This window comes from Schistocerca americana, chromosome 8 (genome assembly GCF_021461395.2).
Source record: "Schistocerca americana isolate TAMUIC-IGC-003095 chromosome 8, iqSchAmer2.1, whole genome shotgun sequence".
NCBI lineage: Eukaryota > Metazoa > Arthropoda > Insecta > Orthoptera > Acrididae > Schistocerca > Schistocerca americana.
The window spans coordinates 435735590-435749008 of record NC_060126.1 but is presented as its reverse complement, the minus strand read 5'-3'; the positions used below and the strand labels follow the sequence as shown (position 1 = coordinate 435749008).

The 13419-nt window shown below is 42.4% G+C and overlaps 1 protein-coding gene across 1 annotated transcript in view; it reads right to left on the bottom strand.

Moving 5' to 3' along the window:
* LOC124545900 (pro-neuregulin-3, membrane-bound isoform-like) overlaps positions 1 to 13419 on the bottom strand; it is a 382922-nt gene that overhangs the window by 134157 nt on the left and 235346 nt on the right. Inside the window, exon 4 of the mRNA XM_047124860.1 lies at positions 5653 to 5771. Coding sequence (XP_046980816.1) covers positions 5653 to 5771 — 119 coding nt within the window. The remainder of the gene's footprint in view (positions 1 to 5652; positions 5772 to 13419) is intronic.

Below are 13419 nucleotides of genomic sequence, written 5' to 3'. Positions count from 1 at the left end.
TTATACGTACGACCGAAATGTTTTGGGGTTATTTTTAGAATCTGCAGATGTTGTTGTTGTTGTGGTCTTCAGTCCTGAGACTGGTTTGATGCAGCTCTCCATGCTACTCTATCCTGTGCAAGCTTCTTCATCTCCCAGTACCTACTGCAACCTACATCCTTCTGAATCTGCTTAGTGTATTCATCTCTTGGTCTCCCCCTATGATTTTTACCCTCCACGCTGCCCTCCAATACTAAATTGGTGATCCCTTGATGCCTCAGAACATGTCCTACCAACCGATCCCTTCTTCTGGTCAAGTTGTGCCACAAACTTCTCTTCTCTCCAATCCTATTCAATACTTCCTCATTAGTTATGTGATCTACCCATCTAATCTTCAGCATTCTTCTGTAGCACCACATTTCAAAAGCTTCTATTCTCTTCTTGTCCAAACTATTTACCGTCCATGTTTCACTTCCATACATGGCTACACTCCATACAAATACTTTCAGAAATAACTTCCTGACACTTAAATCTATACTCGATGTTAACAAATTTCTCTTCTTCAGAAACGCTTTCCTTGCCATTGCCAGTCTACATTTTATATCCTCTCTACTTCGTCCATCATCAGTTATTTTGCTCCCCAAATAGCAAAACTCCTTTACTACTTTAAGTGTCTCATTTCCTAATCTAATACCCTCAGCATCAGCCGACTTAACTCGACTACATTCCATTATCCTCGTTTTGCTTTTGTTGATGTTTATCTGCAGATAAAATATTGTTTTCAAATTCGTTAAAAGAGTCTCTCATCGACCTTTTGACACCTGTTTTCATGTCGCATAATTTCTGTTTGTCAGCGGGGCAGTGAACACTTTTAAAACGACTGTGCAAAATTCTCTGCTTTTGAAACGTCCCCTTAGAAAAATTCATGAATTATGTTATTTGATTTTCAAACAGCTGAGCAAAACTCAACGTAGTCAAACATTTCTCTCTTTACTTATTCTGATCAACACTAAACTGACACAATATTTTCAGCGCAACGCAACCTGACTTTCAATAATACCTACAAAAGAATGGCCCTGACTAACATTAACCTATACCTTTCATGAATCACTTACCTCACAAAAATCTTCGTTAGTCGAACTACTGCAATACAGCGAGCGCCAATACTGCCAGCTAAATAAAAGATTCTAACTACTGAAGGCACTAACTATTGATAGGCATAGTTCGCAAATGAAAGATTTTGATAGAGAACAAACAATTTAAAATCGAATCGAAATGTCAAAAAGTCTGTAATAATGTAAAAACACAAATTTTTTCGCGTCATGAAAATGCATTAAAGAATCACGAAGCAGCCATAAAGGAACTGCAAACTATTGTTCATGAAAATCACGACACCTTGCAAGCTAAAATTGACTCAGTTGCATCTACAGATTCGGTTATGCAACTTGCAAAAACTCAGGAAAACTTAAAGGACGCAGTAGATACGTTTTCAACACAAATGGACACTCTGAAACTTGGTTCAGAAAAACACACTGAGGAAATCAATTCATTATCGGAGAAAGTAGCCGAACTTTCGGATCAGTTCACTAACTTATCTACTAAGGTAGATGATGATCTGACTAACACAAGACCCGTAGCCTTCACTGACACAGAAGAGTATGTCCAAATTAAGAAATCTAAACAAAATCAAAATCAAATTTACACGCACACAGATAAAACCGGGAAGTACAAGATCAGTTAGCAGTAGTAATACAAGAATTACATATTTCAGAGGAGACTCGCGCTCCAACACGGGAAGAGGGACTTAGAAATACGAAAAAGCCACAAAATAATAACACAGGACATTTCGGAAATTATGAAAGAAATTGGCAAGGTGCACCGAATTTTGAGATGGAACCGCCGACACGACGTAACCATTACCGATTTGCGACTCGCCGACACGATGATTTTGACTTTAAGCTGTTCATTACTACACGTAAATTCAAAACATTAAAGAATTCTGGCCACGACATTCATCCACTGGCGTGGCTTCATGAACTCTCTCATTTTTTTTCCTCCCAGCTGGTCACTAGGGCACAGATCAGAATTTATGTGTGGCTATTTAGAGAATGAACCAGCTGTAAGATGCGATCGGTCATTCACGATTGTCACAGTGAAGGAGAATTTTATCATGCCTTCCTCTCAGCATATTGGTCTCAAGCTACACAAGACCGAGTAAAACATAGCATCATAATGATGAAACATTTCGAACAATCTGAATTTTCCAGTCTTGTGAAATAGTTTGAAGACATGTTTCACAAGGATCAGTACTTGTCAAACCCATACAGCCCCTCAGAACTCATCAACATTTGCTTAATCAAATCGCCTGAACGTTTACGACATGTAATCTTGGCAGGACGTTGCAAAGACGACAATGAAGCTTTTCAGAGACTGTTACAAGAATTGGAAATTGACGCAGACAATCGCGGTACGCGAAAACAGGAAGACAACAATTAAAGAGAGACGGCAGAATTTTGAAAGTGGACGATCTGGACGTGTGTCCATCAGAAAGAGTAAATTTGTAATACTAGATATCATACACTAATATATACATGATGACTTTTGAATATTATGAATATAAATACTTTGTTTGTTCTCTATCAAAACCTTTCATTGGCTAACTATGCCTATCAGTAGTTAGTGCCTTCAGTAGTTAGAATCTTTTATTTAGCTGGCAGTATTGGCGCTCGCTTTATTGCAGTAGTTCGAGTAACGAAGATTTTTGTGAGGTAAGTGATTCATGAAAGGTATAGGTTATTGTTAGTCAGGGCCATTCGTTTGTAGGGATTATTGAAAGTCGGATTGCGTTGCGCTAAAAATATTGTGTGTCAGTGTGGTGATGATCAGAATAAGTAAAGATGGAAATGTCTGAGTACGTTCAGTTTTGCTCAGGTGTTTGAAAATCAAATAACGTAAGGAGTTTACCAGCACAGTAATTCATGAATTTTTCTAAGGGGACGTTTCACTTTCTCAGCAACTTCCTAATATGTTTGTTGAACCAAGGTGGATCATTTCCCTCCCTTATATTTTTGCTAGACAGATATTTCTCTAGTACATGGTGGACAATAGCTTTAAATTCCGACCAAAGATGCTCAATATCTTTGTGTCCCGCAGTGAATGCTTGGAGTTGACTGTGAAGACATTCATTAATGACACTTTTATTTGCTTCCCCAAACAAGAAAACTCTACGCTGTTTCTTTGGTTCTTTTGCATCTTCCACTGACATACTGCAATAAGTGCCTTACGTAATTTTCTGCAGGAGACCAAGACTGAAATTATTATTATTCTCGAATCAGAAACATACAGATTTACAGTAACCATACACATCAATAAATATGTACACATATATATATATATATATATATATATATATATATATATATATATATATATATATATACACACAAATTGTATTTATATTACATGTGTCCAGTACTTTGCAACCTCCAAGGCGCTTGGAGTGGCTTGCAGGAGATCAATCTTCGTGCAGGATGTAGGGCACAAAAGGCACAGGAACAGGTGGCTTGTGGTTTCTTCTTGCCCACAATCACAGGACGTATCTTCTGTTATGAAGCCCCATCTCTTCAGGTTGTCTGGATCGTCCAACTCCTGATCGTAATCTGTTTAAAGATTTCCACACCAGCCAGCTCTCGTTGCGTCCAGGTGGTAGTTCTTCAGGGTCTGGGGTCTGCAGGTGAGGCGTCGACTTCTTCCATAACTCCAGCCTTGCGTTCTCTGGTGAAATGGTGAGCTTTCAGTCTCTCTTTGTTGGCAGCCACTGTTCTGCGTATCCATAGTGGCGCTATTCCAGCCAGGCAGCAGAGCTTATCAGTTGGGGTAGGTCTTAAGCAACTGTGATCAACCTGCAGGTTCCGTTGAGAGCAATGTCTCCTTGTCTGGCATGAGATGACCTGTACCAGACTGGAGAAGCATATTCAGCAGTAGAAAAGCACAGTGCCATTGCAGAACAGCGAATAGTTTGTGGATGTGATCCCCACTGTGTGCCCACTAGTTTGCGAATTAGGTTGTTTCGAGCGGAGATTTTCATTTTGGTGATCTTGCAGTGACTTTGAATCTCAGAGTTCTATCGAGAGTGACTCCCAAGTATTTAGGTGCGTAATGATGCTGGAGTTGGATGCCTGACCATGTAATATGTAGCTCACGATTAGCTTCCCTGTTCCTTAAATGAAAGGCACACACTTGTGTCTTCGAAGGGTTTGGTCTGAGTTGGTTCCGATTGTAGTAGCTTGACAGTGTTCTAAGTGCTGTTGTCAGGTTTCTTTCCACTCTTTCAAAGCATGAGCTCTGCGTAGCAAGGGCTAGGTCATCTGCATATAAGAATCTCCTTGTGCCTGTGATCAATGGCTGGTCGTTGGTATAGATGTTCCCTGAGGTAGACCATTTTTCTGCGCTCTCCAGCGACACCATCTTGGTCCTTTTCAGGACCACAGTTGACCATCATATCGATGAATATAGAAGACTGAAATGAACTTCTACGAAGCGTAAGTGGCTTATGCGCAGAGTACGGCGTGAAGGAAGGAGGACTGCATATGATAAGCACGTTATGGAATACGATGGTACATACTGGTTGTGGTCATATTGGTAGTGTTAGCGGCATATGAGGTGATAAGCTTAGGGATTGGGGATGGTGAGAAGTGCAGGCGCACCATTGAGGAAGGCAGAGGTACTCACTGACGGTAACCACAGTGGATGTGCTGGCCGCAGAGCAGGTTGGTACATACTGGTTGTGGTGACATTGGTAGTGTTAGCGGCATATGAGGTGATAAGCTTAGGGACTGGGGACAGTGAGAAATGCAGGCGCACCCTTGAGAAAGGCAGAGGTACTCACTGATGGTAACCACAGTGGAAGTGCTGGCCGTGGAGCAGGTTGGTACATTCTGGTTGTGGTCACATTGGTAGTGTTAGCGGCATATGAGTTGATAAGCTTAGGGACTGGGGACAGTGAGAAGTGCAGGTGCACCCGTGAGAAAGGCAGAGGTACTCACTGACGGTAACCACAGTGGAAGTGCTGGCCGTGGAGCAGGTTGGTACATACTGGTTGTGGTGACACTGGTAGTGTTAGCGGCATATGAGTTGATAAGCTTAGGGGCTGGGGACAGTGAGAAGTGCAGGTGCACCCATGAGAAAGGTAGAGGTACTCACTGACGGTAACCACAGTGGAAGTGCTGGCCATAGAGCAGGTTGGTACATACTGGTTGTGGTCACATTGGTAGTGTTAGCGGCATATGAGGAGATAAGCTTAGGGACTGGGGACAGGGAGAAGTGCAGGCGCACCCTTGAGAAAGGCAGAGGTACTCACTGATGGTAACCACAGTGGAAGTGCTGGCCGTGGAGCAGGTTGGTACATTCTGGTTGTGGTCACATTGGTAGTGTTAGCGGCATATGAGGTGATAAGCTTAGGGACTGGGGACAGTGAGAAGTGAAGGCACACCTGTGAGAAAGGCAGAGGTACTCACTGATGGTAACCACAGTGGAAGTACTGGCTGCGGAGCAGGTTGGTACATACTGGTTGTGGTCATATTGGTAGTGTTAGCGGCATATGAGGTGATAAGCTTAGGGACTGGGGATGGTCAGAAGTGCAGGCGCACCCTTGAGAAAGGCAGAGGTACTCACTGACAGTAACCACAGTGGAAGTGCTGGCTGCGGAGCAGGTGCCGGGCACGACCGCTCGGCACTCGTAGCGGCCCGCGTCCTGCAGCGTCACCTTGCTGATCAGCACCACCGACCTCCACCTGCAACACAAGCTCTCCTTGCTCACCACAACTTATCGTGTACACTAGCCGATCAAAAGTATCCGCACACCGCTATGTAATGTGGAATGAACCACTAGTTGTCACGAGGGGCGAAGCCGCTTTGGCGGGGAGTGTCGTGTCGTCAGGAGAGAAGCTGTAACATCAGTCGAGAGACCTGAATGGCTGTCAACGTGGACTATAGTTCAATTCTTTTATCTTGGCGTTTCGCACATGCCTGCCCAGACGCGGGAGATTGCTGCATTGCCAGTTGTACCCGCCAAGAGAAGCAGCGCCATAGTACAGTTCGCAAACTTACGTTTAGGGGAGAGTGCGCAGTTTATGAAGTAAAGCCACCACGGTCGCATTAACCGTTTTGCTGCTACAGAGACATGCTCCCCGCATTCCGCGATTTTGTCATCATTGCACTGCTGGGCCTGTGTAGACACATGGTGTTTCGACTGCTTTGACACACTTTATCATTCGATTTCACAAATACTATTTGGCCCAAAAATTTGATTTATAAAAATCTTCTTGACTGATTCCTTCTCCCCATAAATGACTTAATTTTGTTTCGAATTTCAATGCAGTTATTGTGCAGCATTAGATGTAGTAAACCATTGCACGAAATTTTGAAGAGTTCGCAGAAGTAAAAGTCCATAGCGTATAGTTGCCATTAGAAATTTCAAAAAATTACATTCAAACGAATAAAATTCATGAAGTGAGACACTTCGATATTGTTTTTAAATAAAGAAAATATTAAGCCCCGAATAAGATTTGAACTCAGAACCTTTCACTTCATGGCCACGCACTTTAACCATTACACTAACGCAGCTCACATTCAATACTTCTCCTGGAGGACTTAAAAATATCATGCAAAATACCAACACACACTGCTGGTATGACTATGAATTACTCACGTTCCTAAAACTGAAGACACTCGTCCGTGGTCTGCACTGCAGTCGAGCTCTGGCAACGTCATTCTCTGTTCATTGGCTGACTGTGTTTTGTGACGTCAGATGCGGAGAACGAACCTGAACTTGGCCGCTGTCATAAATGACGCGCACTTTAGTCACTATGTGTAACCTAAGTAACAAATACGCCTGGGACGTTTCAGCCCTTTTAAAGCTGCCCAAGTTGGCTGCTGAAGTCTATTCACCGAGAGCTGGGACGAAACATAAACAGTGTCACGTGAGCGACTACGCTCGTTTCCAGAGAAAGCATTCGGTGTTCACGTGATACGTAGGGGTGTGGAAAATCCTTGGCGCACGCTTTGCAGCTGGTGGCGTTCGGCTGGCTACCGAGCTGTCACAGCGGACCATGAGAAACCTGGACAACAATGAACAAAATAAATTTAACAATAATGTTAAAATAATGTTAAACTGAGTTCATTCTGTCGAAGCAGATTTATTTTCATTCAGGTTGCTAACACAACGCTCCATTCAAACACAATTAATTGTTAATTTTAATAACAATACCAGTAATAATAATGATAAAGGACGAAACAATTTTCACTCTGCCGAACTTGAACTGTTTTCATTGAAGTTTATAACAAACTGCTCCTCTCTCTCCCCTATAATGCAGTCTAATTTCCACATTTGAGTTTCCACTTTTTCTACTACATGGAGGAAGCACTTGTTCCAACCCTCTGCAGTCACTGTTCTTACTGCTTCTTCTAGCAGTACTTTAACTTTCGGTGTTTTGTATGTTTTGTTTTTCGCTGCAACATAGCCTTTGATTCTGGCCCACACTAACTCGATGGCGTTTAATTCACAGTGCTACGGAGGAATTCTGAGAACAGTTTTCCCTGCATTCTTCGCCATTTTATTTATTGTGTATTCGTTGTGCGCTGTTCTGTGATTTTTAACTATATCTAAAAGTTCTTTCTTCAACATTTTTAGATTTTAGCCATTCTGATATTTCGTGCTTATTGGAATTCGCATTAGGAACTTTTTCTTTTCTCCGAGAATGGTACGGCGCGCTATCAAGAACAATAATTGCATTTTCCTGAAGCCGAGGAAGAACATCTTGAAATGACTTCTCGAAGGTTTCGGCGCACATCTCCTCTCGATAATCTCCACTTTTCTTGGATTCGAAAGTCCACAAACATCCTTCAACGAACCCTGCTTTGTTGCCAATGTTTGCGATAATCAGACGTTTCCCTTTACCTGATGGGCCCTTGCTTCCGGTGGATAATCCGGACAGAAAAGCTTGTTTTGAGGAATTTATAGTGTCATTTACCCAGACGTAACTTCGGTATGTCCTGCGTTCACCTACGTCTCGTCCAAATAGTAAATGGGTCTGCCTTCATCTTTCAACCGTGTAATGGTTCGAAGACAAACCGCCTCCATAAAATGATATCATCCCTGTCTATTAGCATGCTATCGCGCCCACGCCGGACATATTTGAAATTCATTTCTCTCAATAACTTATAAAATGTAGTTCTCCGAAAATTGCCCAGATCTGCATCTACGTTCACGACCGTAAGCACTTTGTTAACTGTTGGCAATTCGTTACGAAAAAAAAAAAATCGTGTACTTTCCTTCGTATCGCATTCCTATCGAAGTCATCAACACTTCCAGAAAGTTTCTGTCGTAATTTTCCTTTCTTGGGAGACTTCAAGGAGTGTGTGGCCTTGTACCCACTTATCACACGATACACTGAAGAACGTCCAACACCTGTATAGATTGGATGCGCACATAAACAGTGAATGCTCAGCGTGACTACAAACACATATACTTACTTTAATAATCAACAACTAGTCTTTCAAGCGTCTTAATAGATGAACTTAAGGTATCCTGAAATCGCCGCTGTACAACACCCACTAACGAGCTCACACCTGCAACTCAGACGGCCACACTGACTGAGCGCCGCGCCTGCGAACCGCACAATGCATCGCTCATAAAGGAGAAACGGTTGCACCCATCGCATTCGAACAAACTACATATTTAAATTCAAACCTTTCTGAAACTTTTCTCGCTTACACCCCCACAAAAAAATTTAAAGTGGAAAAGTTTGTCGCTTACTATATTTCGGATGATGATTTGGTAAAAGTTCTGCATCAGACGTGAGATTTTAATTTATTACTTCACTATTACTGACTCTATTGGGCAGAAAATTTGCAGACGTCGTCAACATATAGTACTGAAGGCAATTATAAAATTATTTTGCTGTGCGACACACAGTTTAGGAGATATGGCGTGATAAATATAGAGTAACGCGAAAAAACAACTTTTCATGAAAGCTTAAATATTTCTCTTTTTCAGTGACAATAAATTTTAATGTAACGTAAAAGAAGGTATCGGAAGGTAGTTCTCGGATCACTTTATCATGTTCTGGTGCCAAATTATAAAAAACACGACTTTGATTTTTTAATTTCTGACGCCCCTGCCTTGTACACCTCTCGACGGCAGCGCTTTGGTCACGCGCCTTGTCGTGTTTACAGTACGTCTCTTGTTTTGGTGAATGGAGTATAGTATAGTAAAGTGACTGTGAAGTGAAAACGCGTGGGAACAACCACTAATAAACTGATACAACGCAAGCCCCATGTACTGACGGACAGGGACCGCCGAGAATTGTGAAGGGTGGTAGTAAAACATCGCATGAAATCAGTCGAAGGAATCACTCCTGAGTTCGAAAGTGCTGCCAGCAGTCAAGCTAGCACAATGGCTGTGCGTAGCGAGTTAAAAAGAGGGAGGTACAAGGGTCGAGCAGCTGCTTATGAGCCGCACATTTCTGTAATTAATTTCTGTAATTAATGCTGAGCGATTCTTGAGGGGGTGTAGAGAACGACACCACTGGGATCGGGTGCAAGAGTCTGGGTGTGACAGATGTTTGGACAACATCACCTGCTATCACTTATAGTGCGAACAGGGGAGTATGGAGGAGGTGGTGTTGCGTTTTGGAGGTATTGTACGATACTATGGCGACTGCAGACCGCACGTCAGCCCTGAGTTCGATCAAGAGGTCCTAGCTTCGGGCCGCAGTCAGGACATTTTTGCTTTGACATCATCAGTAACCGTGAACCTTGAACCAGCATCAAGTCAGTGACCTTGAATGTATGACGTCTTCAGGAGGGCAGGAAATTTAAAAATCAAAGATGGCGGATGGCAGCATTTGGCAAATTATTCTTTTTTATTCAATAAAATTGCAGCCAAATAGCCATATACAGTTACTTTGCTTAACATTTTACATTTTTGCATATTCATTTATCGATTTCACTCTTTTACTACACAGTTCTACGTGATATCGTTCACAGGCTTCGTTACACAGTTTACATACACATTTTGTTGTTGGGTCGTGATAAGTTTTGTTTTTGCAAATTAGATGATGAAAGCTGTGAATAGAAAATCTAGTTACGACGTATTGCAGCTAGAAGTTTGGTGCTGTCCATAAGCGGTTCGTCATTGCTTCAGCGCCATAGAAATCCGGCCATACTTTTTCTCGTTTGTCCTCCATGATATTCAGTTGATTTCTGGAAGCCCTGGTGTGTGGCATCATATATCGAAGTTTGATGTCTTCAATTAGGAATGTCTCTCTCACTAGCAGGTACACTAGTCTAGATCTTGTTGTCTTTGAGAGACCTAGTGCTCTTTTTAGATAAGTCGATTTTACCTTTTCTAGATTTTTTTCTGTCAGGTGGTCCCATATGACCTCCATCCCATAGGCCAGGATTGGCAAGATTTTTTGCGTTGAATAATTTCATGGCTGTTTCTAGACTGAGTAGGCGGATGTTTTTGATGTCCTGTATTGCTCTTATTGCTTGGGCTGCACGTTCTGTTGTATGTTTTGTGAAGCATTTGGCTGTTGGTTGCAATGTCACCCCTAGGTACTTAAAGTCTGATGAGATTTTTATTTTTTGTCCTCTGATGTTGGTTTCCGCATTCTTGGGTGTTTTGCCTCCTTCTGTGAAAAGCACCATTTCTGTCTTTGTTATGTTTATGTGTAGTTTGTGTTCACTGCACCATTTGTCTATTTTCTCAATGATTTTCTGCAGCTTATGTATATCTGTTGAACCTAAGGCTATTTCGTCAGCGTATGCTTATACATATACATCTTCTTCATTGTATCCAATTCGGAGTACTTCTTCAGTGGCAAAAATGTACAGCTAAGGGCTCATTGGGTCACCCTGTAAGACTCCGTTCGATTGTAGAATGAGGTTCGAAAAAGAGAGGTTGTCTGATATTGTGATTAAGTTGTATTCGAGGACTGTTTTGATTATTTTTGCTCATATGCTATATTCTCCCATTGTGTTTTCCAGTTTTCGGACTATGAGATCTCTTTCCAGTAGGTCAAAGGCTTTGGTAAAGTTTATGAACACTGTGTAGAACATTTGTTTCTTTTGTAGCTCTTCGTCGATGTTGTTTAGAAGAAGCCTGACCGCCGTAAGTGTTGATCTTCCAGATCTGAAACCCATTTGTCGTTCTGGGAAATGACTGTCCACAGAGGCTTGGATTTTTTTGTGTAATTATCTTCGAAAAAATCTTGAACTGAGTATTTTCCAGGGCTATGCCTCTGTACTTGTTTGGGTCCGTTGGGTCTCCTCTACCGTCGTAGATAACTTTTATTGTCGAGTCTTGAACTTGTCTCCATTGGGTCGGAATTCATCCAAGTTCAAGGCATTTGTTGAATAGTTTGATCCATACGTGTTGGAGGGCCTCTTTCGCTTCTTTTGTATGTTCATTATGTATATTAACGGGTCCTGCTGCTTTATTGTTCTTCGGTGCTTTTATTACTTCTTTTACATCTTCTTCATTTAGAGGTTCCCATACATTGTCTTTTTCCTTAGTTTGACGTTGTTTCTCTTTCTTTGGGGGTGTTTTGATTCCTCGTTTGTTCAGTATCTCATTGAAGTGGTCCCCCCATTCCTTCATGTCTATATTTGGTGTATGAGGCAGTTTTCTTGATCTTGCTGCTATGTATGGGCCTTTCTCTACTTCATCCGCTTCTCTTTTTGCCCTGTCTTTCTATGTGTTCTTCTTTCTTCTCTTCTATTAGTTTTTTGTAGATTCTCCTCTCTTCTGCGTACAGTTTGTACAGCGTGTTTCAAAAATGACCGGTATATTTGAAACGGCAATAAAAACTAAACGAGCAGCGATAGAAATACACCGTTTGTTGCAATATGCTTGGGACAACAGTACATTTTCAGGCGGACAAACTTTCGAAATTACAGTAGTTACAATTTTCAACAACAGATGGCGCTGCAACTGATGTGAAAGATATAGAAGACAACGCAGTCTGTGGGTGCGCCATTCTGTACGTCGTCTTTCTGCTGTAAGCTTGTGCTGTTCACAACGTGCAAGTGTGCTGTAGACAACATGGTTTATTCCTTAGAACAGAGGATTTTTCTGGTGTTGGAATTCCACCGCCTACAACACAGTGTTGTTGCAACAAGATGAAGTTTTCAACGGAGGTTTAATGTAACCAAAGGACCGAAAAGCGATACAATAAAGGATCTGTTTGAAAAATTTCAACGGACTGGGAACGTGACGGATGAACGTGCTGGAAAGGTAGGGCGAACGCGTACGGCAACCACAGAGGGCAACAAGCAGCTAGTGCAGCAGGTGATCCAACAGCGGCCTCGGGTTTCCGTTCGCCGTGTTGCAGCTGCGGTCCAAATGACGCCAACGTCCACGTATCGTCTCATGCGCCAGAGTTTACACCTCTATCCATACAAAATTCAAACGCGGCAACCCCTAAGCGCCGCTACCATTGCTGCACGAGAGACATTCGCTAACGATATAGTGCACAGGATTGATGACGGCGATATGCATGTGGGCAGCATTTGGTTTACTGACGAAGCTTATTTTTACCTGGACGGCTTCGTCAATAAACAGAACTGGCGCATATGGGGAACCGAAAAGCCCCATGTTGCAGTCCCATCGTCCCTGCATCCTCAAAAAGTACTGGTCTGGGCCGCCATTTCTTCCAAAGGAATCATTGGCCCATTTTTCAGATCCGAAACGATTACTGCATCACGCTATCTGGACATTCTTCGTGAATTTGTGGCGGTACAAACTGCCTTAGACGACACTGCGAACACCTCGTGGTTTATGCAAGATGGTGCCCGGCCACATCGCACGGCCGACGTCTTTAATTTCCTGAATGAATATTTCGATGATCGTGTGATTGCTTTGGGCTATCCGAAACATACAGGAGGCGGCGTGGATTGGCCTCCCTATTCGCCAGACATGAACCCCTGTGACTTCTTTCTGTGGGGACACTTGAAAGACCAGGTGTACCGCCAGAATCCAGAAACAATTGAACAGCTGAAGCAGTACATCTCATCTGCATGTGAAGCCATTCCGCCAGACACGTTGTCAAAGGTTTCGGGTAATTTCATTCAGAGACTACGCCATATTATTGCTACGCATGATGAATATGTGGAAAATATCGTACTATAGAGTTTCCCAGACCGCAGCGCCATCTGTTGTTGAAAATTGTAACTACTGCAATTTCGAAAGTTTGTCTGCCTGAAAATGTACTGTTGTCCAAAGCATATTGCAACAAACAGTGTATTTCTATCGCTGCTCGTTTAGTTTTTATTGCCGTTTCAAATATACCGGTCATTTTTGAAACACCCTGTATGTTTCCTCGTCGTGCTGGTTTCTTAATCTGTGGAGCGTTCTTAGAACAGGGTTCGTTTTGCTGT